Source organism: Alosa alosa, chromosome 4 (assembly GCF_017589495.1).
Source record: "Alosa alosa isolate M-15738 ecotype Scorff River chromosome 4, AALO_Geno_1.1, whole genome shotgun sequence".
NCBI classification, from domain to species: domain Eukaryota; kingdom Metazoa; phylum Chordata; class Actinopteri; order Clupeiformes; family Clupeidae; genus Alosa; species Alosa alosa.
The window spans coordinates 4,010,046-4,032,586 of record NC_063192.1 but is presented as its reverse complement, the minus strand read 5'-3'; the positions used below and the strand labels follow the sequence as shown (position 1 = coordinate 4,032,586).

General features: G+C 47.0%; 1 protein-coding gene across 1 annotated transcript; it reads right to left on the bottom strand.

Moving 5' to 3' along the window:
• Window positions 1–903: 903 nt before the first annotated feature.
• On the bottom strand, window positions 904–20,833 carry efhd2 (EF-hand domain family, member D2). Its single transcript, XM_048240810.1, has 4 exons — window positions 20,270–20,833; window positions 5,553–5,700; window positions 4,694–4,828; window positions 904–4,290 (listed from the first exon to the last, which is right to left on the bottom strand). Exons 1-4 carry the CDS (start codon window positions 20,557–20,559, stop codon window positions 4,159–4,161), a joined length of 705 nt encoding a protein of 234 aa, XP_048096767.1. The 5' UTR covers window positions 20,560–20,833; the 3' UTR covers window positions 904–4,158.
• Between the last annotated feature and the right edge of the window lie 1,708 nt (window positions 20,834–22,541).

Genomic DNA, 22,541 nt, shown 5'->3' with positions numbered 1-22,541 from the left:
ACCTTTACCTTGTAATACTCAAATATTACCTTGTCTACATTATTCTCTTATATGTCCATATTTATTTTATGCTGGTCTCTAGACGTTATCCTTGCACTGTTGCACTTACTTATTTGCACCATCACCATGACACTCACTCTCATAGAGCACCTTACCATGCACACTGAATTACAAGCTCAGTCCCTGTCCTGTCATGCTTGATCATCCTTAAGCACACTATGTTGATATTTGATTTAGTTTATATAATATATTTAATATTTTAGTATCATGTTTATCTTCTGTCTCTATTGTACAGTGGAGTTTTTATATGTATTATTACTTTTTCTGCTGTAAGTGCATGTTGTGTGTGATGTCTGTATGCTACGGAGACCTTGAATTTCCCCTTGGGGATCAATAAAGTATCTATCTATCTATCTGTGTTGGAGTGGACAAAAACTGTTAAGACGGAAAACTTAGTGGTTAAGTTTCACAACAATATCAGTTTTTAGAATGTTCAAACTGTAGTGGAAATATTGTTGGTAGGCTGTTACTTGGTTTGATGCATACTGTATCTGAAGTATTACCTTACCTCTGCATAATATGCTCAGCCAGCTCAGCTATATTTCAGAACTTACGTTTCATGGAAATTTGGGCCACATTTCAAATACCCGCCATTTCCATTAAACTTATGATGCTTTCTTCAAACATCACAAACTCTGACCACAGTAACACCGTATTAATAGAATGTATTGAAGTGGTGTATCACATATTTTGAGATACACAGAGGAGATGTGTGTGTTAAATATCAAGTGCTTACCCTGATCATGAAACTACCCAAATATGGAGATTATGTGAAAACACAATCCATTTTGAGTATTCCCTTTCGAGGAAAGATGTGAACACATTAAAAACGCAGACAACGACTTTCCAAAGTAAATGTATTTATTGCCACAAGAATAGTTATACATTTTAGTAAGAAAATCAAAAATAAAATATGCATCATGGAATAGCCACTCATCTAATATATTAAGCCTACAGGAAATTATGTCAAACCCATCATCATGTCGGACTGTTGACTCAGACAGGAGGACCCCAGGGCATGTACAGCGCTCCACACACACACACACACACACACACACACACACACACACACACACACACACATTTGTGTGTGTGTGTGGATGGGGTGGGGGGGCCCCACACAGATCCACACAGCAGCCGACTGCGGAACACATCGGGACCGGACCTGGCCCAGATTTCAGCCGGAACCGGTAGCAGTGTTCTAGATGTGGCAGAATCGGTAGCAGTGTTCCAGAGTTGGCGGAACTGCTAGTGGTGTTCCAGAGTTGGCGGCCGTGTCGGAACAACTTACAGGGGACAAGGACAAACTTAAAGAATCCGCTTTGGACCTCTTCACCAAGAATCATCTGCCCTACGACCTCTAACCTCTGGGCCGCTCTATCACCATCACTCATCTGGAATAAAGGACCAAATCAGTTGGCTGGAATCTTTAATCACAAAATGTTGATTTGCCCAAGTGTGAGTGAGTGTGTGTGTGTGTGTGTTGTTCCTGAACAATGCTAATCAATAGTGACCTCACCAGAGTAATGACCGGTCACTCTCGAGTGATTCCATCAGTGATTGGAGTCCCTCTTCACCTGACAGTGACCTCAGTATGAGACCCAGACTTCACTGACACACACACACAGCTAACTAAATTTGGCACAGCGTAATGAGGGCTGATGAGGACAGAGACTGCAGCTACACACACACACACACAGTTATCAGGGGAGTCTGGGGTTGGACTACTGAAGGATATAGAGGGCTCACACTCTGGGTACACACAGGTTGTGTTTGTGTGTGTGTGTGTGTGTGTGTGTGTGTTTGGAATGCACTCCTCTGTGCAACAGGAAAAATGTGTGTGACAGGAAAAAAAAAAAAAAAAAAAAAAAAAAAAAAAAAAGTGAGGATGCCATTACCAACAGGGAAAAAAATGAGAAGAGAATGTTCATGATTCACAGAACCCCACACCATACAAAACTAAACGCATTTCAGTTTTATTCTCATGGAAAAATATTTGACTCTTTGTACACAACCCAGTAGGTCTCCACGCCCTAGTGATCTCACTGCTCTTTTCAGAGGGGGGAAGAAGACGAACGAAAACGAACAACGCCAAGTGCGGCAACACACACACACCCGCACCTGGGACAGCAGTGAACGTCTTACAATACACACCCAGTACCTCATTGCCAAGCAAATCAACTTTATTAAAACAGCGGTGTTAAAAAAAATGTGCTAATTTGTTTACTTTCACATTATTTAAATGGTTCATATTTATTTTGTTTCTCATTTCACAATAGCTCATAAAATCACTTTCATGGTCATTTTACTTTAAGCAGGCAAACATGATGGTAATAGTGGCATCTGTGCTGAGAGAGAAGCGAGCCTCTCGCTGAACTCCACAAGTCCACTACAGGACCCCGTCAACAGCTCGTCTTCACACACTGTACACGCACATGGGATTTACACATTGTTCAGAGCTGCATTAGCGTGTGTGTGTGTGTGTGTGTGTGTGTGTGTGTGTGTGTGTGTGTGTGTGTGTGTGTGTGTGTGAGTGGGTGAGAGCATGCGTGCCTTCGAATGCATATGTGCATGTGTGTGTGTGTGAGAGAGTGTGTGTACATGTATGCCTTTGCGTGTGTGTGTGTGCATGTGTGCACACGTGTAAGTGTGTGTAAGCCTCAGAGTGCAGAAGGTCCTGTGCTCTGGTAAACTACGACTTGCTAAGACTTTTCTTCAGGTTTAAGGGGACGTAAATCTGGTGAGTGTGAGCGCCACTTCTGATTGGCTGCAGGTCGTCACGGAGTCAATAACGCATGTGCACCTCAACCCCCTCACCCCAATACGCAGCAGGTCAGACACAAGCGGCAGAATTACTCAGAAATTACGTCAGAAGGTCGAACCCCCACACACACACACACACCTCCTATTCTTATATTTACTCAAACATTGTCAATGACACGCTCATCTACAACCATAAGAGGGCGGAGCTTCACCAAGAAGAGACCTACTGAGACTGTAGGGCCTGGAACTCCAAACACACACAGACACACACACACACACACACACACACACACACACACACACACACACACACACACACACACACACACAGCCTTCTGAAAGCCAAGGCCAGTAGTTGCTGTCTTTCCCAGAGAGAGAGCAGATCTGAAGGGAATTGTAGTTTTCAGTGAGACTGTGAGGGTGGGCCTTGACTTCCAGCAGCTTAGCCAATCCGCATGTGAGGCAGGGGACCAATCGGGTTAAAGATTGTCAGAACTTCACAGTGACCATGCATATAACGGACAGCTCAAAACGACCAATCACCGACCATCACGCATGCATACGCCCCACTCACACACACGAGTACAAATCTAGATGGACATTTAGTAGATACTTATTTAGTAGAACATATCTGCTGCTCACTCCCTGACTGTCTGGACACAGGTCTGACTGCTTTGAGAGTGAGTGTGTGTGTGTGTGTGTGTGTGTGTGAGAAATGTTGCATATGCATACACGCACATACTTCCTAGGAGAGAGATCAACTATACTCCTGGTCTTTAGAATATCTACATCAGGTGTGTGTGTGTGTGTGTGTGTGTGTGTGTGTGTGTGTGTGTATAAACACATGGCAATCAGGCCTCTGTAAAGGGAAGCAGAGTAGTTGCCTTGTGGGAAATAACACTCTCAAAGTGCTGCGACACAAGGAACTGACATCACGGACAGAGTGCAAAGGTCATTCACAAAAGCAGAGTGGACTGGTTAGGCCAATCGGAACCCGACAAGAGACGATTGGAAACAAACATTTAAAGCCAACACTAAATAGAAGAATTGAGAGACGAAACACTAAAGCACAATGAGTGAGAAAGCCCAGCCCAGTCCAATCCACCACACAGACACACACACACACACACCTCTGGTGCACGTGTCAAGCTAAGCTAAGTGAACGTTGCATAAGATTCTTACTGATTGGTGACTGCATATGGAATGGAAAAACACTGCAGATAGACAGAAGGATGCATGGGACAGTTGGTCAGTCAGTCGGTCAGACGGATGGGTGGGTGGGTGCAGGAACGGGCAGGGGGCCTGTGCTGTGCTGTGCAGGGCTCAGTGCGGCGGTCATTTGAAGGCCGACTGCAGGTTCTTGAAGGCCGCCTGCCGATGCTTGCGGTCCTCCGCTTCCTTCTTCTTCTCCTCTTGCTCCTGGCGGATCTCAGCCTCGAAGCGGTTCGACTCGTTGATGGCCTGAACCTGCGGGGGTCAAAGGGGATAGGTCAGATTCAGCCTCAGACCCTCGCCACCTCCCACACAGCAGCAGAATGGATGGGTCCAATGCCAGACATTCGCCACCTCCCCCACAGAAACCGAATGGATGTGCCCAATGCTAGTGTTAGTGCAGATCATCTTCTTATCCTAACTGCCCAGGAACTGATGTGAATGACTGAATGTCACTCCAAACACATTGTAGACTAGTATGATGTTGTCAAATGAGCGAACACTATGCTGTTCGCTACACTACAGCGCCACTTAATGGACACACCTGGCCTTACACTCACTGATCCAACACCTCACTCTGCTTTACCATGAACTCCTACTGGAGTTTAGTCTGATGGATGATACACTTCCATATACTTTACTTTAGTGTGAGACGTACTTTGGCCTCAAAGAAGGTCTTGGCGCCCTTGACCCCCTCGGTGGAGACGTCGATCTCGGAGAGGCGAGCGAGGACGTGGAGACCGCTGTCCTCTGCCAGCTCGCCGGCCGCCGCCTTACGGAAGATCAGCAGGAACTAGGAGGAGAGGGAGGAACAGCGCTCATTTACACAGGAAGATCAGCAGGAACAGCGCTCATTTACACAGGAAGATCAGCAGGAACAGCGCTCATTTACACAGGAAGGGCACCACACACATGCAACACTGCAACATTGCATGTGTTCATTTAGCAGACAATGTTTCCAAAGTCAACTATATTACAAGGGATTACATTGTCCCTGGAGCAATTTGGGATTAAGTGCCTTGCTCAAGGGTACAATAGTGGAAGCTGGGAATTGAACCGACAACTTCCAGGCTACTGTACGCCAGCCCAGCCAAACCCACCAGTTATTTACTTAGCAGGACACCTACAGACCGACATGTTCATTATTCTGATTAGTCCAGAGCCCCTACAGACCGATATGTTCATTATTCTGATTGGTCCAGAGCCCCTACAGACCGATCTGTTCATTATTCTGATTGGTCCAGAGCCCCTACAGACCGATATGTTCATTATTCTGATTGTCTGTAGGTGCTCTGGACCAATCAGAATAATTAACATGTCTGGTCCAGAGCACCTACAGACAGACATGTTCATTATTCTGATTGGTTCTGAGAGACATGATGACCACAGCAGCACTGTGCAACACAAGCGTGTATTTGTCTCCAAAGCCGTCTCAACTAATGTATACCTGAACTCTTCACTCTCCACTGTGTGTGTGTGTGTGTGTGTGTGTGTGTGTGTGTGTGTGTGTGTGGTACCTCTCTGAAGCTGAGCTTCCCATCCAGGTCTTCGTCCACTTCCTTGATCATGTTCTTGAGGCCGAGGTGAGTTTGAGGGGCTCCCAGCTTTTCCATCATGAGCTTCAGTTCCATCAGGTCGATAAAGTTATCCTTCTCGGAGTCATACCTGCAACACACACACACACACACAGATGAGTGTCTTTCCCTCAAGAGACGACTTACAGATTTTCACACAACTTTTTACATAATTACATCTTTAAGGTCCCTTTATACCATAATCAGATACCGCCGATTATTTGCGCTCCCAGAATGTAGCTGGGTGTTGGTGCCCATTGCCCTGACATGAACAACCAGTTGAGTTTGACTTCATGTTGTACGTTCTGAGAGACTGGAGTCATTCTAAATCACTTGTGTACACCATTTGACAGTTAACTATTTGAGGCTGCTAGAGTTCAACCACAACACACACTAGCTGCTAAAGTGACCGCAGAGGGCCAGGACTAACCAGTCCAACAGAGCAGAGCAGAGCATACAGTACAGGCTTCAAACCGCTTCTTGGTGTTTTATGCCCCCAACGTTGTCTTCAAAGCAGCGCTGCCTGGAAGGCGCTAGGACTAGGCATGGGTTAAGGTTAGGGTTAAGGTTAGGATTAGGTGCCTTTAAGTCGACGGTGACAGCGCTGCCTGGAAGACGCTGGGGGCTTAAAACACTATCGAGCCTTCAAACTCACTGGTCAAGGTCAGATTGCAGTACCCATAACAGCCAGCAGGGAGCAGTGACGAGACATGACCACATAGCAGCCAGAGAGGGGATTCCCTCCAGCTAAAGAGAGGTGTGTCATGAATTAAACAGCAAGTGTATGTGTGTGTGTGTGTGTGTGTGTGTGGTGCGTGCGTGTGTCTGTGTGTGGTGTTGAATCAAGAATGGGAAAGTCAGCTATGTCACTACTGGATCAGGGAGGAGAAACCCAACCCAATCTAAATGTGTGAGATGTCTGTGTGAGTGTGTGGGCGTGCATGTGTGAGTGTGTGGGCGTGCATGTGTGAGTGTGTGGGCGTGCATGTGTGTGTGTGTGTGTGTGTGTGTGTGTGAGTGAAAGAGACAGAGTGGGAGACCACATAGAGTGCCATTTAGAATATGTGTGTGTGGAGGGGGCTTTTAAAACAAAACCTTGTGGGTTCACAGAGTTCCTACATCACAGCAAATACTGCCGAGTGTCTGTGTGTGTGTGTGTGTGTGTGTGTGTGTGTGTGTGTGTGTGTGTGTGTGAGTGAGTGAGTGAGTGAAAGACACAGAGAGAGCAAGAGAGAAAGAAACAAAAGAAAGAAAGGAAGAGAGAGAAATGTGGGTATAGACATAAATGGTGTGTGTGTGTGTTTTGGTATACACACAATGTACATCATACTTAAAACACCATTCAAGACATGCCCTCTTATGGTCTTCAGCAGTGTAACTATGGCAACAAGCATCCTGTCCCAAAGCGCTCTCTCCCACTCGAAACACCATTCTCCTCTCCCTGCAGGATCCAGGCTGTGTGTATGTGCGTGGCCTACACTGTGTGTGTGTGTGTGGTTAGGTGGGCTGAAAAGATGAGGGGAGAACCTTAAGAATGCTGTGTGCTTCATGTAGGGCCTAAGAGAACAGAAATAATGTCTGCAACTCTCTCTCTCTCACACACACACACACACACACACACACACACACACACACACACACACACACACACACACACACACTCCCACACACTTGCTCTCACATACGCCCTCTCTCACGCACACATACACACTCTCTTGCTGCATCTCTCGAACAACTAATTTGCCCTCTAAATTACACCAACTCCTTCTTTCTTTCTTTCTTTCTTTCTCCCTCCCTCCCTCCTCCCTCCCTCCCTCTCTCTCTCTCTCTCTCCTCAATCTCTTGTTGGTTTTCCTTTCTCTCCAATCTGCTGCATCAGGAAGCATTCCTCACATACTCCCCCCTCCCCCAAGGAGTGGTGCAAGGCCCAGTATAAACACACACATTTAAACACTCTCCCTCACACACACACACGTAAACACACACTCTCTCCCTCTCTCACTCTAACACACACACACACTATTGTGCATTCTCTTTCTCAAACACATCTAAACTAATGTCAAGCTTTCTCCCTCTTTGGCCTCTCTCTCTCTCTCACACACACACACACACACACACACACACACACCTTGGGACAAACTGCATGTTGAGGCTTCTCTCTGCTGGAGAGAAATAATCCTTTGAATTTCTCAGCAGCCATTCAAGTTCAGTCCTGTGTGTCTGTGGTCAGTATTCTCTGGCCCAAATCCAAATCGACAATCAGCCTGAACTCTGCTCCCTCAGACTAGGCATTCTACCAGCTATAACAGAAACACAACACAACACACACACGTATGCTAAGAAGATGATTATCAGGGCCATCTGATGAGCTTCCCTGGAGAGGAAGTGTTGCGCCACCGGACAGGAAGTTGCATGACGGCGACATCACTCCTTCTGAGAAACAGGAAGTGAGGGAGAGGGAGGACTTCCTCAATCACACACACAGACACAAGAACAGCTTTATATGGGAGAGGAGAGGCACAGACGCTCTTTCAGAGGTCAACCTCTGCTGAAGTCTTATGACACAATGTGAAAGAAAGAAAGAAAGAAAGAAAGAACACTTTTCTGTTGGGCCATATCCCCCTGCCTACGCGCATACATGCACTGAAGAGAGGAGAGCACAGGGAAGAGAGCCGTGCCTCCACGATTGACCCCTCCTCTGCTGATCTTCTTTGTATGTCGTAATGACCACCCCCCACCAACGGTGTGTGTGTGTGTGTGTGTGTGTGTGTGTGTGTGTGTGTGTGTGTGTGTGTGTGTGTGGAGGGTTAATGAGCTGGTTAACCTGTAGGGGGGTGCTGTGTATCAGTGGGGTACCCGCTGTCTGATGCTGGCAAAGCCGATACCAGCTGTGAGTACATATGGACAGGGTGTGTGTGTGTGTGTGTGTGTGTGTGTGTGTGTGTGTGTGTGTGTGTGTGTGTATGTATATATATATATATATATATATATATATATATATATATATATATATATATATGTGTGTGTGTGTGTGTGTATATATATATATATATATATATATATATATATATATATATATATATATATATATATATATATATGTGTGTGTGTGTGTGTGTGTGCGCGTGTCATGCATCATTAGATCGGCACCGCCTGTCCCCCCGTGACCATGTCTCACACACACAGGCCAACACACTCTTGCCCACTTGAGCAGCTCACGTCTAGACAACACACACCAGGCAGGCAGTCACACAGAGCAATCCTAGTCAGATTCTGTAGAAACAGCCATACGCCCTCTTCCAGTTCCTTCATGCACAAGAGTGGGACACACACACACACACACACACAGACACCTCCTTGTTATACTTTAGTTAGCTGTGAAACATGTAGCACACACAGATACACACACACACACACACATGGGATCTGCGTTACTCACACACACAATCACACTCAACAGCACTGCTGGCAAGGCCTCAAGGTAGGCCTAGTGAGAGTGTGTTGATGTGCGCAAGTCTGTGTGTTTGTGTGTGTGTGTGTGTGATTAAAGTTGACCAGCAGCTTAAGCCCTGATTGACACAGAGGAAATGACATCATGGCTCTGTGTTGGACAGAGGGATTGTGGGATTCCTCAGGAGTTGAATGATAGGAACTAATCTCTAAGCGCGTGCGTGCGTGTGTGTGTGTGCACCATCAAGCTCAAGAATGAGATGAGCGAGAACACACCAACACACACACACACCTTGAGAGCAGCAGAATATTCAGCTCTACCCATGCTTTGATGCTTTTGAGGACAAAGGGACAGACAGATGGACAGACATACAGACAGAAAGATCTCTCTCTCTCTCTCTCTCTCTCTCTCTCTCTCTCTGTGTGTGTGTGTGTGTGTGTGTGTGTGTGTGTCTGTCCTCTCTGATACTTTTCTTGCCAGTATTTCTGGGCACTAATCCCCCACTGCCCCCATCACATCGCTGTTACCAGGCAACAGCCAATCAGAATAGAGCAGGCCTGGGAACCCCCACAACCCCCCGCCCCCCTTTCTCCCTTGTGCAGTAGAGTACTGTGCCATGTGCCTGCAGCTATGGCTAATAGCTCTCTCTCTCTCTCTGTGTGTGTGTGTGTGTCTGTGTGTGTGTGTGTGGTGCACAACCACAGTGGGTGGGTGGGGGGGGGGGAAGATCACCTCATTTAGGTCTTGAGTTAATGAAAACATTTGTGTCACCGCCTAGTGATGGCGTGCACAAGTACACTACCGAGAGAGAGAGAAAGGAAAAGAAAGATGGTTAAGGGGAACGTCAGTGTGTGCGTGTGTGTGTGTGTGTGTGTGTGTGTGTGTGTGTGAGTGTGTGTGTGTGAGAGTGTAGATGTGCATGCACACACACACCCACCTCAAGGGGAGCAGCTTCAGCTGTTGTGTGTCAAATCAGCTCATGTGGCTGCATATAGTGACTGATGTCAGCTGTACGCATGGAGATGGGGTGTGTGTGTGTGTGTGTGTGTGTGTGTGTGTGTGTGTGTGTGTGTGTGTGAAAATCGTAAGAGCCCGATAAAAGCGAGAGAAGATGGTGAGCAATAAAAATCTCTCCACTTAAACCATAGTCATCAGTTATCAAGCCTCACACACACACACACTTAACCCTTCAGACAGACCCTGAGAAGCTCCTCTGTCAAACAAGAGAGTTTTGTTGCTCCGTGTGTGTGTGTGTGTGACGTGTCCTCTTAGAGCACAGCAGGCCTGACCCATACAGTCCTCCCCCAGAGCATCATGGGACAGTATTGTCCTCCTGTCCTTGTAGGAACTGAACAAAGCACTCTTTCACACACTGACCTCCCTCTACACACACACACACACACACACACACACAGACACACAACCTTGCTCTCCTTCTCTCTCCTCATTCATTAATGAGCTCATTCTCACACATTCTCAACATACCTATCCACACACACACTCTCTCTCTCTCTGGACCAAAATCTAGCTTTCCTGTCTAATCTGCCTGTACATTTAAATGCCTTCATGTTGAAATAAATGTTCGTCTTTGAACTGTGTGTGTTCTTGATTCAAAAGACCCCTAATCTCATTTCAGACAGGAAATCTCAGGGCACAGGGCCAAGCAAGTCTCTTTCACTCACACACCCTCTCTCTCTCACTCACACACACACACACAGCAGGGGGGGGGGGGGGGGGTTATGCCATGATCATGTTCATGGGTAAGGACAGAAAGTTTCTGTCTTCCCTCTCTCACTCACACACACACAGAGAGAGAGATGGAGAGAGAGAAAGAGAGAGAGAGAGAGAGTTGAGAGGAAACCCGAGTCCTTCCACCCAGCTGTGTTTGGTTAAGTCTCCGTTGGTCCCGCTAGGGGTCATGGGAAAGTGGGCGGGGTTCCTCAGTCCACACCAGACTGGACTCTCAGAGGCAACGGGAGCACACACACACACACAGGTCTGGACCAGAAGCAGAACCACGGGCCAGCCATGGGACCATGGAAGGTGCCAATGGTGAAGGAGGATGCAGAGGTGTAGGGGGGCATACACACACACACACACACACACACACACACACACACGGTCACTCTAGCCTGAACGTCGCACACGGACGCACACACACACACAGGTGACTACAGCTTCAACAATCGATCGTGCATGCACGCGCACATACAAGCACGCATCCACACTTGCACACCCACAGACACAGGTCACTCCAGCCTGAACGTCCAGTTGCACACGAAGGTGCACACGTACACACAGAGGTCACTACAGCTTAAACAGTCGATCGTACATGTACACACAAATACACTTGCACGTGCGGTTACGCCTGGATGTTAAAATGCCTAGGGGCATATGGCTGCATAACTAGTTAACTTAAATAAAAGGAGAACAGTAAACACAAACAAGGAAGTAAATGACTGAGATGACCGGTTTATTGATAAATCAAAATGAAAGTTCAAGACACAGACAATCATACTAAAAGTATGAAGACGGCGAGGCCTAAACCAAATAGTAACAAACAAACACATAAACATACAAACACTAACCTCCCCACTGGGAGTAGTTTTGCCGAACCCGGCACACCCTGGCCACACTAGGCCAGTATTTTGCTACATCGTAGCCACTCTCCCCACTGGGAGTAATTGCCACACTCGGCACACACTACCACTGTAGTAATCTAAAAGTAAGCAGGTCAAGATCACACAGCATGACAACAGCTCATGACCATACACAACATAAACACAAAACACACAGCCATGCTGGTGGGCTCAAAGGCACTGAACAAACGTCATCTTGGGTCTTTTAAGGGCCGTCCAATCAACCCCAATTAGGAACTCCCTTTCCAGCAATCAGCAGTAGGTGGGACCTAAACAAGGGCAAAGGCAAAACACAAGAGACAGACGGCCAAAACACACTAGGGCCGTAACAGTGCACACACGCACGGGTTAGTATGTGCTTCACCTCACTGTGTGTTCAATGTGTGCTCTGTGTGTTTCACTAATTCATAGATGGGATAACTGCAGAGACCAAATTTCCCTCATGGGATTAAAAGAGTATATATTCTTATACTACACTTTTATACACTAGGGGTGTCACGATTTTGATTTTATATCAAAATCAAGCGAAATTACATCTCAATCTTGAACTTCGAACTCAAAAGTATAATCAGCGATGCAGCCACACCCCCAATGTTACATCCAGCATGTATGCCAAGACGCACAAACGCACACGCAAGTGCTGAACTGCGGCGTCAACACTCTCTCTTTCTCACTCCCTCTTGCTACTCTGAAATCACTGGTGTGGAAGAATTTTGTTGTTCATTCACGTCAATTAACACTAACTTACTCAACTTAGCAAGTGTAAAGATGATCTAGTTACGGTCACAAAATTACTTTAAGGCTTACAATGCACATTGATAAGTACATATTCCATGAACACTAACCTTGGGTCTCTTCGGAGTGTGCTGAAACTCAAATCAAATTATCATTCTGTGTTGTTTTAAAACACTATGTTCACGTCTCTGTTTAATGTTTGTTCTGTTTACATTACAAACCTCGCGGTTGGAACAGTTTCAAAATAAAAGCCCCCCCGAAACAGAAAAGGCCAAAAAAAGTAAATAACATAAGGAATGCATTAATAGTAATATTAAAAAAAGATCGAAAATCGAATGACTTTAAAATCGAAAATTAAATCGAAATCAAGGATTTGGATAATCGCGACACCCCTACTACACACACAGGTCACTCCAGCCTGAGCAAGCGGTTGCTGGAGCCTTCTGTGTAGGAGGACCCTGCATCCTGCAACACACACACACACACACACACACACACGTCAGGGGCACGCAGTTATCAACTATCTGATCGGAATGTTTCAGCGTTGGCTCGTAGTGCTGAAATGTGCACAATGCCTGCTGCAATTTCTATGGAATTCTGTGGAAGATGTGAACCGGCATGAAATTACATGTTTTGAATGGTCTACAACTACCACACACACACACACACACACAAGCTGTAGAAAAGGACCTCTGGGGTTGTATTATGGGGTTGTATTCTGGGTGCGTGTGTGAAATTACTCCGAACCATCGCTTTAAAACTCCGCTTCAGGACTGGGCATGTTCATATTCCCTCAGGTCATGTTACCTAATGAGCTGCTACCTGTCAATGGTGTGTGTGTGTGTGTGTGTGTGTAAGAATGCAGTATGCAGACGTGTGTGTGTATACAAGATGGCTAGATGTAGGGAGGTGTGTGGTTTCTGAGGCAGCAGTGTAACAGGATAGCTTAATCTGGCCAGAACACACACACACACACCTCTGGTGCTGATGTGGCTTTGATACTGGAGCCTCAGATCATTTCCTCTGTGTTAAACATACTCAGGGATTAACACCCCTTCCCACCATTCACTGTTAAAACACACACTCTCTTGGTCAATCTCTCTCTCTCTCTCTCTCTCTCTCTCTCTCTCTCTCATAGGTCTGCAGTTTACAGCCAACTCTGACACGGGATCAGTTTTCACCAGCACTGAGGACAACAGGACAGGGAGAACACGACAGCAGCAGAGAAAGTATGTTGTGGGAATCTCTCTCTCTCTCTGTGTGTGTGTGTGTGTGTGTGTGTGTGTGTGTGTGTGTGTGTGTAAAGCAGGTGCCAACGGAACCGATCTCGGGTGCCAAGGGAACAGATCTCACAACCAGAGAAGTACACATCATTAACTAACACACACACACAAGTATGCTATTGTGTGTGCGTGTGTACCATCTGGCAGGGCTGGAGCATCCAATTAAGGTGTGCAAAAGCAGGTGTGTGTGTGTGTGTGTCATTTCAGTGACACACTGAAATGACACACACACACTGTGTGTCAGTTGGAAACATTATTTTAAGGTAAAAAAAAAAAAAAACTCTTTGGTGTTGCTTTAAACACCGCCCTTGTCCCCTAAGGGCAACGGCCATATGTCGGGACACACACACACACACACACACACACACACACACACACACACACACACACACGGAGCTTGGCGGAGGGGAGGGATTACGGAGGTGTCTAATCATTCCCACTTAAACCCAATCCCAGCGGGATGAGCCAGCGGAACACTGGTATTTATAGTCCTGGAACGCCAGAGAGAGAAGAAAGAATGAAGGATAGTTAGAAAGAAAGAAATAAAGAAAGGAAGGAAGACCGTGGAGTACAACAGGATGAAAGAGAACATAAACACACACACACACACGGACACAGGTGTGTGTGTGTATGTATGTGTATGTGAGTGTGTGTGCGCGCATCTGACTCAAATAAAAGCATCTCCGACACACGTTTACCGTAATCTGGACTCACCAGATGCAACACACAGCAGTGTGATGAGCAGAGAGCCAATGCATTCATCCAGGAGGGATTATGTCTACCACACACACACACACACACACACACCAAGGCTGCAGTTACTCAGGGTGGGGGTGAATAGTAATCTCATCATCCTTGTGTGTGTGTGTGATGATAATGATGTAATTTTTCATTATAAAAACCTGATACTTCACCAGAAGAAAGACAAGAGTACAGTGGAGTGGACCTCTCATGCATATGCACACACACACACGTCAGCCTGTCTATAGCAGCCGTAATTTATTAATGCTGTAGGAACCTGAAACACTGATTACCATAAGGTACAGACTTCATGTAGACTACACGCTCCTATAGCTAGCTCACTCAACACACACACACACACACACACACACACAAATACCTAAGGCTTTGGCTAGGCAGACAGAGTGTCGATTTAACAGGCCCCAAATTTATGAGCAATCAGCAGAAATCAAATCTGCCACTAAGCTGATCCCGCTAGCATAATCTTCATAAAATGCACACACGCGAGGACATTTCAGGCCTCTGTGTCTATGCAGGAGTTTCACTGGGCTAATACTGCTAAAACTAAACCTGGCTGCAGTCCTGCAGTTCTCAGCTCACACACACACACACACACCTCAGTGGGAGTGGGCAGGGCCTGGCCACTCCTGGTTGCTATGGAGACACAATGTCGACTCACGGGGAGGAAACCGTTTGTTCTGTCTAGCTGAGATAACACACTCCACTCACACACTCTTACTCAAACTGACTCTCACACACACACACTAACTCAGTCTCTTGCTCACACACACACCTTGTGCACACACACTTTAGATAGAGCACACTGGTCGGAGCAGACTAAAACAATCCAACACATTGAATCACACACACACACAGACCTGACAGAAGAAAAGCATGATAGGTCTCTAAAGTCCCAGAGTACTCCAAATGCACAGGCACACGCGCACACACACACACACACCTCTGACTGGAAAATAGTGTAAGAACTCTCTGATGTCTCTGGGATACCAGCTTAACTACATCAAACACACATAATCTAGCCCCAGCCAACACACACACACAAACGACACACACACGAGAGTAGTTGGAGTGGTCGGAGTGGTGTGTGTGTGTGTGTGTTACCTATGTGAGGTTGGAGCATTGCCAGCTTCCTCCTGCTGGTTGAGTTTCTTCCTGTCTGGGCAATAGAATACTGTGGCCTTTCAGTGGCGGGTTGCCATGGCGACTGCCCTGTCCTCATTGTTGCGTCACTTAGGGACTTTTTGGATGCTGGACCCTGATAACCAGCCCACGTCTGACCCAATGGATTTACAATGAACACACTGAGGGGGAGATCGCCTCGCTGACGTCTACATTAGTACAAGAAATTCCCCCTAAAAACCTGTTTGTGTGTGCCTGTCTGTGTGTGTGTGTGTGTGTGTGTGTGTGTGTGTGTGTGTGTGTGTTAAAATTGAGCCCAGGACTATAAAAGCTGCATTCTGTAGATAAGCAATCTTCCTGTAGGCCCTTGCCTTTGATAACCCAACAGTACAATGTGTGTGTGTGTGTGTTCTGATCTATTCATAATCTGCAGCCCCCCTCCCCTCTCCCAATGCAGCACCACAGACTCACACCCCATCTGTAGCCACACACACACACACACACACACACACACACACACACACACACACACACACACACACACACACACACACACACACACACACACACACACACAAAGATCCTTCTGCCTCAGCCACCAAGTAGCGCTCTGCTGGACTACACTGGACTACGCTGTGCTGTAAGCCCTGATTCAGACACTTGCGTTGCTGCTTGCTGGTGGGTTTTCCTGTCGTTGGGAGGCGTGTCCTATGGTGTATGGCTTTAATGCGTAAGCGTAATACGATTGGCTGGTGCTCTCCGTTGGTGCAGCAAAAGTTGAACATTTCTCAACTGCTGCGCACTGCAACAGCACCAGAATACACCAATACAGCAACGTAAAGTCTCCAACACTGCAATCGGCACAAGTGTGTGAGAGCATCCCAATAGACTGTGCTTTGACCTGCTGTGATGTGTGACAACAATTGCACACCTGAGTTAATGTTTTACTCACACTGCCAGTAACCCCACACACACACACACATTCTAGTGTGGGAGATAAAGTGAGTGATTCAATCATGGAGCTGCACACAGTGGACTCTAATCAACAATGCAGAGATCAACAGTAGAACTACACACACACAATGACTACCTCATTCTGCTCGAATAAACAGCCAACATGCTCAACACACACACATGGTCCCTCAACAAGTCCCTGCCCTGAGCACTGCACACATACATACACACACACCACGATCCCTCAACAAGTCCCTGCCCTGAGCACTGCGCACACACACACACACACACACACCACGATCCTTCAACAAGTCCCTGGCCGGAGCACTGCGCACGCGCACACGCGCACACACACACACACCTCCCTTGTCAGAGCACATTCCAGCACAATCAATGAAAGCTGACAAGTGAAGAGCAGCAGAACAGACCCACAGAAAGAAAGAAAGAAAGAAAGAAAGAAAGAAAGAAAGAAAGAAAGAAAGAAAAGAGGCCAGCCTGGCAATCAGACACACTAAACTGAATCCCACACAGACAGACAGAGACACGTTAGCGTGTGGAGCCCAAGAAGAAGCCCTTCCTTCTGGAACCAGCTCCGTCAAGACATGCCTGGCACTGCCATTCTGGAATGGGACGCAGCATCTCTCTCTCTCCGGAGCCACAGGCACCCCTTCAGGCCCTGAGAGCTGGTCTAGGAGCAGTCACTGCCCTTGGGGACACTCAAACCTGCCTTCTAAAACACTGATCTAGGAACAGTCACTGCCCTGGGGGACACTCAAACCTGCCTTCTAAAACACTGATCTAGGAACAGTCACTGTCCTGGGGGATACTCAAACCTGCCTTCTAAAACACTGATCTAGGAACAGTCACTGTCCTGGGGGATACTCAAACCTGCCTCCTAAAACAGTGATCTGGGGGATACTCAAACCTGCCTCATAATGTGGGAGCAGTCACTGCCCTGAGGAACCTGCTGCCTATTGACACATGTTAGTTGACAGGTGGGTCCTGTTACACCTGAGATCAAAGGCAAGAATGCCTCCTCTGGGGCAGGTGGGGCAGAAAGGACAGGGGGCAGGAGGGGTGAATGTGCGTGTCCTGCATCAACTGCCCCTGAGAGAGAGAGAGAGAGAGAGAGAGAGAGAGAGAGAGAGAGAGAGAGAGAGAGAGAGAGAGAGAGAGAGAGAGGCCTACCATGGGCCATAAGGGACAGCAGAATACTGCAGCAGTCAGAAGAGCTATCTGGAGACACACACACAATTAACTTTAGCAACTCTAATCAAAATGTGTGTGACTCAGTGAGGTTTCATCAGAGGAAGAATAATAATTTTAGATCAGTGGTCTAGGTGGAAACGGAGGGCGTTTCACTCACAGTGATCGGAGAAGAGCTTTGGTGTGTTTCAGTCATGGGGATTGTCTTGAGTTTGTGTCTGTTTGATCCTGAACAAGCTTCAGTTTGTGTCTGTTTAAATGTGATCCTGAAAGAGCTTCAGTTTGTTTGTGTTTAAATGTGATCCTGAACGAGCTTCACAAATGTGTGTCTGTGTTAAAGGAGGTTGGTCCAGAATTGGCTGCTTCTAGGCCACCTACATTCTTTTGCTGTACGAGCCCAAACTAGAAGCACCAACCACACCGTAAAAAGAGCTAGGACTAGCTTCCTTCTCTTCAGAGTGCCCAAATAAATACTTCCCTTTTCCGAGTCAGCCCAAAACACACACACACTCACAGATACACATGCAGGCACCCACACACTTTACGATCTGTTTTGGTTGCCTCAGTTGCTAAATGGTGGCCTGTGCCACAGCTCTGTGTGTGTGTGTGTGTCAGCTCCCACGCTGCCAGGCCTTTGAGAGTGCAGGGTTGGCACGGTGGACGGAGCTGCATGCCAGTGCCAATGTGAGCCACTACTCCCCACACACACACACACCACAGCCCTGATGTCTGACTAATTCTCCTGACAAAAGCCCACCCCCTGTTCCCACCGGGGCATCCGGGGGTGGGAACGGCCACGGCAGGCAGAGGGCAGGCAGGCGCTTTGTGTGTGTGTGTGTGTGTGTGTGTGTGTGTGTCCACTGCAACACTCTGGGGCTCATCTGCATACCACTTGAGACATGAGGGAAATTTAAACACTCTCTCTTCTTCCCTCCGTAACACACTCACACTCTAAATCAGAACAGAGTGAATTCTACACTATAGTGGTACTCAGGTGTGTAGGTGTGTGTAGGTGTGTGTGTGTGTGGTGTGTGTGTGTGTGTGTGTGTGTGCGCAATTAATCAAGTTAATAGATTAATCGTACAATGACTTCCAAAAATTAAGACTACAGACAACAGAAAACAACATAATCGAATTATGCTTATAGTTTCATAGCAATGCTCTCATTTTGTCTTGAATGAGTTGTGATGAATTCAAATTCAATTAAAAATGTAAAGAAAAATAAGTTTTGAAAATGGATGATTGTTCCAAATCACTGGCACAGTGGAGCAGCCCTAGTGTGTGTGTGTGTGCGCGTGTGTATGTGCGTACAAGTGTGTGTGTGCATGTGTGTGTGTATAAGTGTGTGTGTGCGTATAAGTGTGTGTGTGCGTGTAATATATATATATTTAAAAGTCTGTGTGTGCGCGCTTGTGGCCATGTTTTCCACGCAGTGTTGCTAGTGCAGATCTAGCTGCGCAAACACACATCTGAGATACAGCTCCTGATAACCACCGCAACCGCAGGGAATTCTCCCAGAATGCTTTGCAGAGCTACATGCCTAGGCAGAACTGCGCGAGAGAGAGAGAGAGAGAGAGAGAGATTCACATGGTTTACACAGAAATGACCACATATCTCATCTGCCTCAAACTGTGCTAAATTAGGGTGGGTCAAGCCATCCAGCTGACTCTTTGCCATTTCCCTCATAGTCATAGTGTGTGTGTGTGTTAGCAGGACATTACTGCGGCATTACATGTAGCACACTACAGGACTCCTACAACATCAGTCAGCCACACACACACACTCTTACTCATACACACCCTCTCTTTGTAAGGTGTGTGTGTGTGGCTTTGTGTGTGTGTGTGTTCAGAAACAGTAAGTGTAAGTGAACAGGTCAGCAGGGGTTGGGCCCGAGACCAAGGCCATGTTTTGAATTAATTAAACACACTTGCGGTCATTTCCCGTTACACTGTATCAGCCTCCGATTAGTCGGTGACACGGCTCCCATCACGACCTGACCCTGTGACTCACACACACGCGCACGGCCTCTATGCCTGCCGTCGACATGCGACATCTCAAGACTGTTTCACTCTAAGGTCACCAAACTACACAAAATAGTGAAACACATGTCGTCATTAGCTCAAATCAATCAGAAATCAGAAATTCGTATATATGTCCATATGAAAAATAGGCTACGTCTGAATTCATGAAAACGGATAATATTGTATTTAATATAAGTCATTCTACAACCGAAGGAGACACCGCTTTAGTGCGTCATTCTGCACAAGCACACTCCACGCCTCGTGGAATGATGTTTGGCTCGTGCGCACTTTGGCATTCTCCATCTCACCGTGATTGCAGGTCGTTTTCTTCCAGGGAGAACGATCCTGCGGACACTGTCCAGAGCTGCGCTTGCCTGACAGCCTGACCTCAATGCGGCCTCGCGTCACGACAACAGCAAAGGTGGCAATGGCCTATGGACAGGTGTCCACGAGCGGGAAAAGAGCGAACAACCGAGCTAAAGTTACTCACTGTTTGAACATCTTCTCCATGTCTTTGATCTGCTTCCTGGAGAACTCTTTGAACTCGGTGTACGGGTTAAACACCTTCATGCTGCGTTGCTGGTGCTCGCCGACGCCATCGTTCATCTCGCCCCGTCGCTGCAGCTTAGCGCCCAGCTCCGAGTCAGCGTTGGCCGTGGTCGGCTTCTCCTGCTCATCGGATCCGTTCGGATGGTCTCCGTCCACGGCTACGGGGTCCTGGGCGCCCTCCTCGATTTTCAGACGACGGTTCAGCTTTGATGACAGCTCGTCGGTGGCCATTTCTCACGGTTATCGGGCACAAATATAGCTAACTACTCACTAAGCAAATAAAACGGAATAAATGCATAGAATGCCGTAGTGTTTACGGTCCATATGCAGTCGGTTAGCAGTCCGTAAATCCGACGTAAGAATTATGTTGCTTTCCTTATGGACTCGTGAGCGGGAGATAATCCACCTGGCCGAGATGCACGACGATTTATGTAGGTTGCGCTCCGAGATTCAAACGGCCACCGCGCGCACCGTGTTGTGGAGGCTCTCGAGGCGCCGCGGCGATAAAACCTCTCGGACGCAGTTATGCGGCTACGCGCGCGCACGCCACGCCTTTTAAAGGGCCGAGCTGCCTGTTTACAAGCCCTCATTCAATCCCGAGTCAATAAAATGTATTTCTGCAACTCCCTGCTGGTCCCGTAAAATCTCGGCATTAGTGCGGCGAAGCGGAAGTCAATAAAGTAATTTCTCGGGTTTGTTGTTATATTTTCTTCACATATGCAGTCATCAGCAGGGAGACACTAAAGTATTCTCACAGATAAAATGGAAGGTGTCCTGTGACCTGCCCTTTGTCTGTGGCTGTAGAATTGAAGTGTCCAAAGAGGGGTTCAGTTTGTGGATCTCTGGAGACTCTAGTGTCCCTTCTGCCTCATCAATCTATTTTACAGAACCCCGAAGGGAAATGGCAAAGTGCCTCCGCTGGCATAACAGGTGTGAGTACATGTACGAACATGTCGAGGGTCTTGCAGTACTTTCTTCTCATATGTGTGCTTCATGAAGGTTATGAGTTGGGGTTTCCACTATGGGAATCGTGCCTTTACAGTAGGAGCTAAAACAGTCCCACAGGGTTGGGTCAGATCAAAGAGTCGGAATCCCCCAGTGATCCGTCCATTGGTTGGTATTCACAGCCACAGGACAGTGTCCTGTTCATGCAGGTCATTAAAGCAACACCAAAGAACTTTCCCTCTGTCGCATGCACGCTATTTGTTTATCCAGCACCGGCTTTGCAAATAACGATGTCCACATACAGGGTAGAATATTTTGCATGACTCATAAAAGTACGATGTATTGCGACATCAGATGCAAGTCAAATTTGTAGTTTCTTATGTCTCATTCCATCGAACTACAGATCCGCTACCCGATCTGGCAAACTTACATAGTGCGGTTTTAGCCGATAGAGGGCCGCAAAATAAATGCAGAATTGTCGTTCACCCTGTTACGAGTTGATGAACCACTGAAACGATTTTGGAAACATTATTTTAAGGTACAAAAAAGTCTTTGGTGTTGCTTTAAACTCAGAGTAGCCGCTGCAGGACACTGTCCTGTTCATGAGCTCAGAGTAGCTGCTGCAGTGGCTTGGCTGTGGCTCTGGCCTGAGGCGGCAGAGCTGTGCAGTATGCAAAAGCAGCACAAGTAGGGCCATCCTGGTTTTGCATAGGAACACTCTTGACTAAGTGGATTTATTACACACATGCAAAAGACACACACACACTAAAAACACCTTGCACTGTGCACAAGGGAATGACTGCACAGTGAATGGGGATCATAGCAGACAGTAGACAGTGTTTATTAATGATAGCATGATAGCTTATTCTGATTGGATCATCATTAATCATGGCTGATTCTGATTGGATCATCATTAATCATGGCTGATGTTAGCCACAGCCAAACCAGTTCTGGTCCTCATCAGAACCACATCTGGGCCAGAACGGGTTCAGCTCTTCCCTCTGTAGCCTCCAAAACACCCTCTCCTCTCTTTCTCCTTCTCTTTATTTCTCTATCCCTCTCTCTTTCCCTCTCTCTTTATCTGCCTATCTTTTTCTCTGTCTCTCTCTTTCTCTCCCTCTTTTTCTCTCTCACTCTCTTTATCTCCCTTGCTCTCTTTCTCTCTCTCTCTCCCTCTCTCTTATGTCCCTCTCACCCTTTATGTTAGATGTAAGAGAGGGAAGTAAATTGACAGAGAGAGAGAGAGAGAGAGAGAGAGAGAGGAAGGG

What these genes read in the sequence shown, in the direction of transcription:
- efhd2 (XM_048240810.1), bottom strand. Translation starts at nt 20,559, where the DNA reads ATGGCCACCGACGAGCTGTCATCAAAGCTGAACCGTCGTCTGAAAATC. An exon ending in GGAAGCTCAGCTTCAGAGAG is followed by an intron (nt 4,829 to 5,552) that starts GTACCACACACA and finishes CTCTCCTCCTAG; the next exon opens with TTCCTGCTGATCTTCCGTAA. An exon ending in AGACCTTCTTTGAGGCCAAA is followed by an intron (nt 4,291 to 4,693) that starts GTACGTCTCACA and finishes TGACCCCCGCAG; the next exon opens with GTTCAGGCCATCAACGAGTC.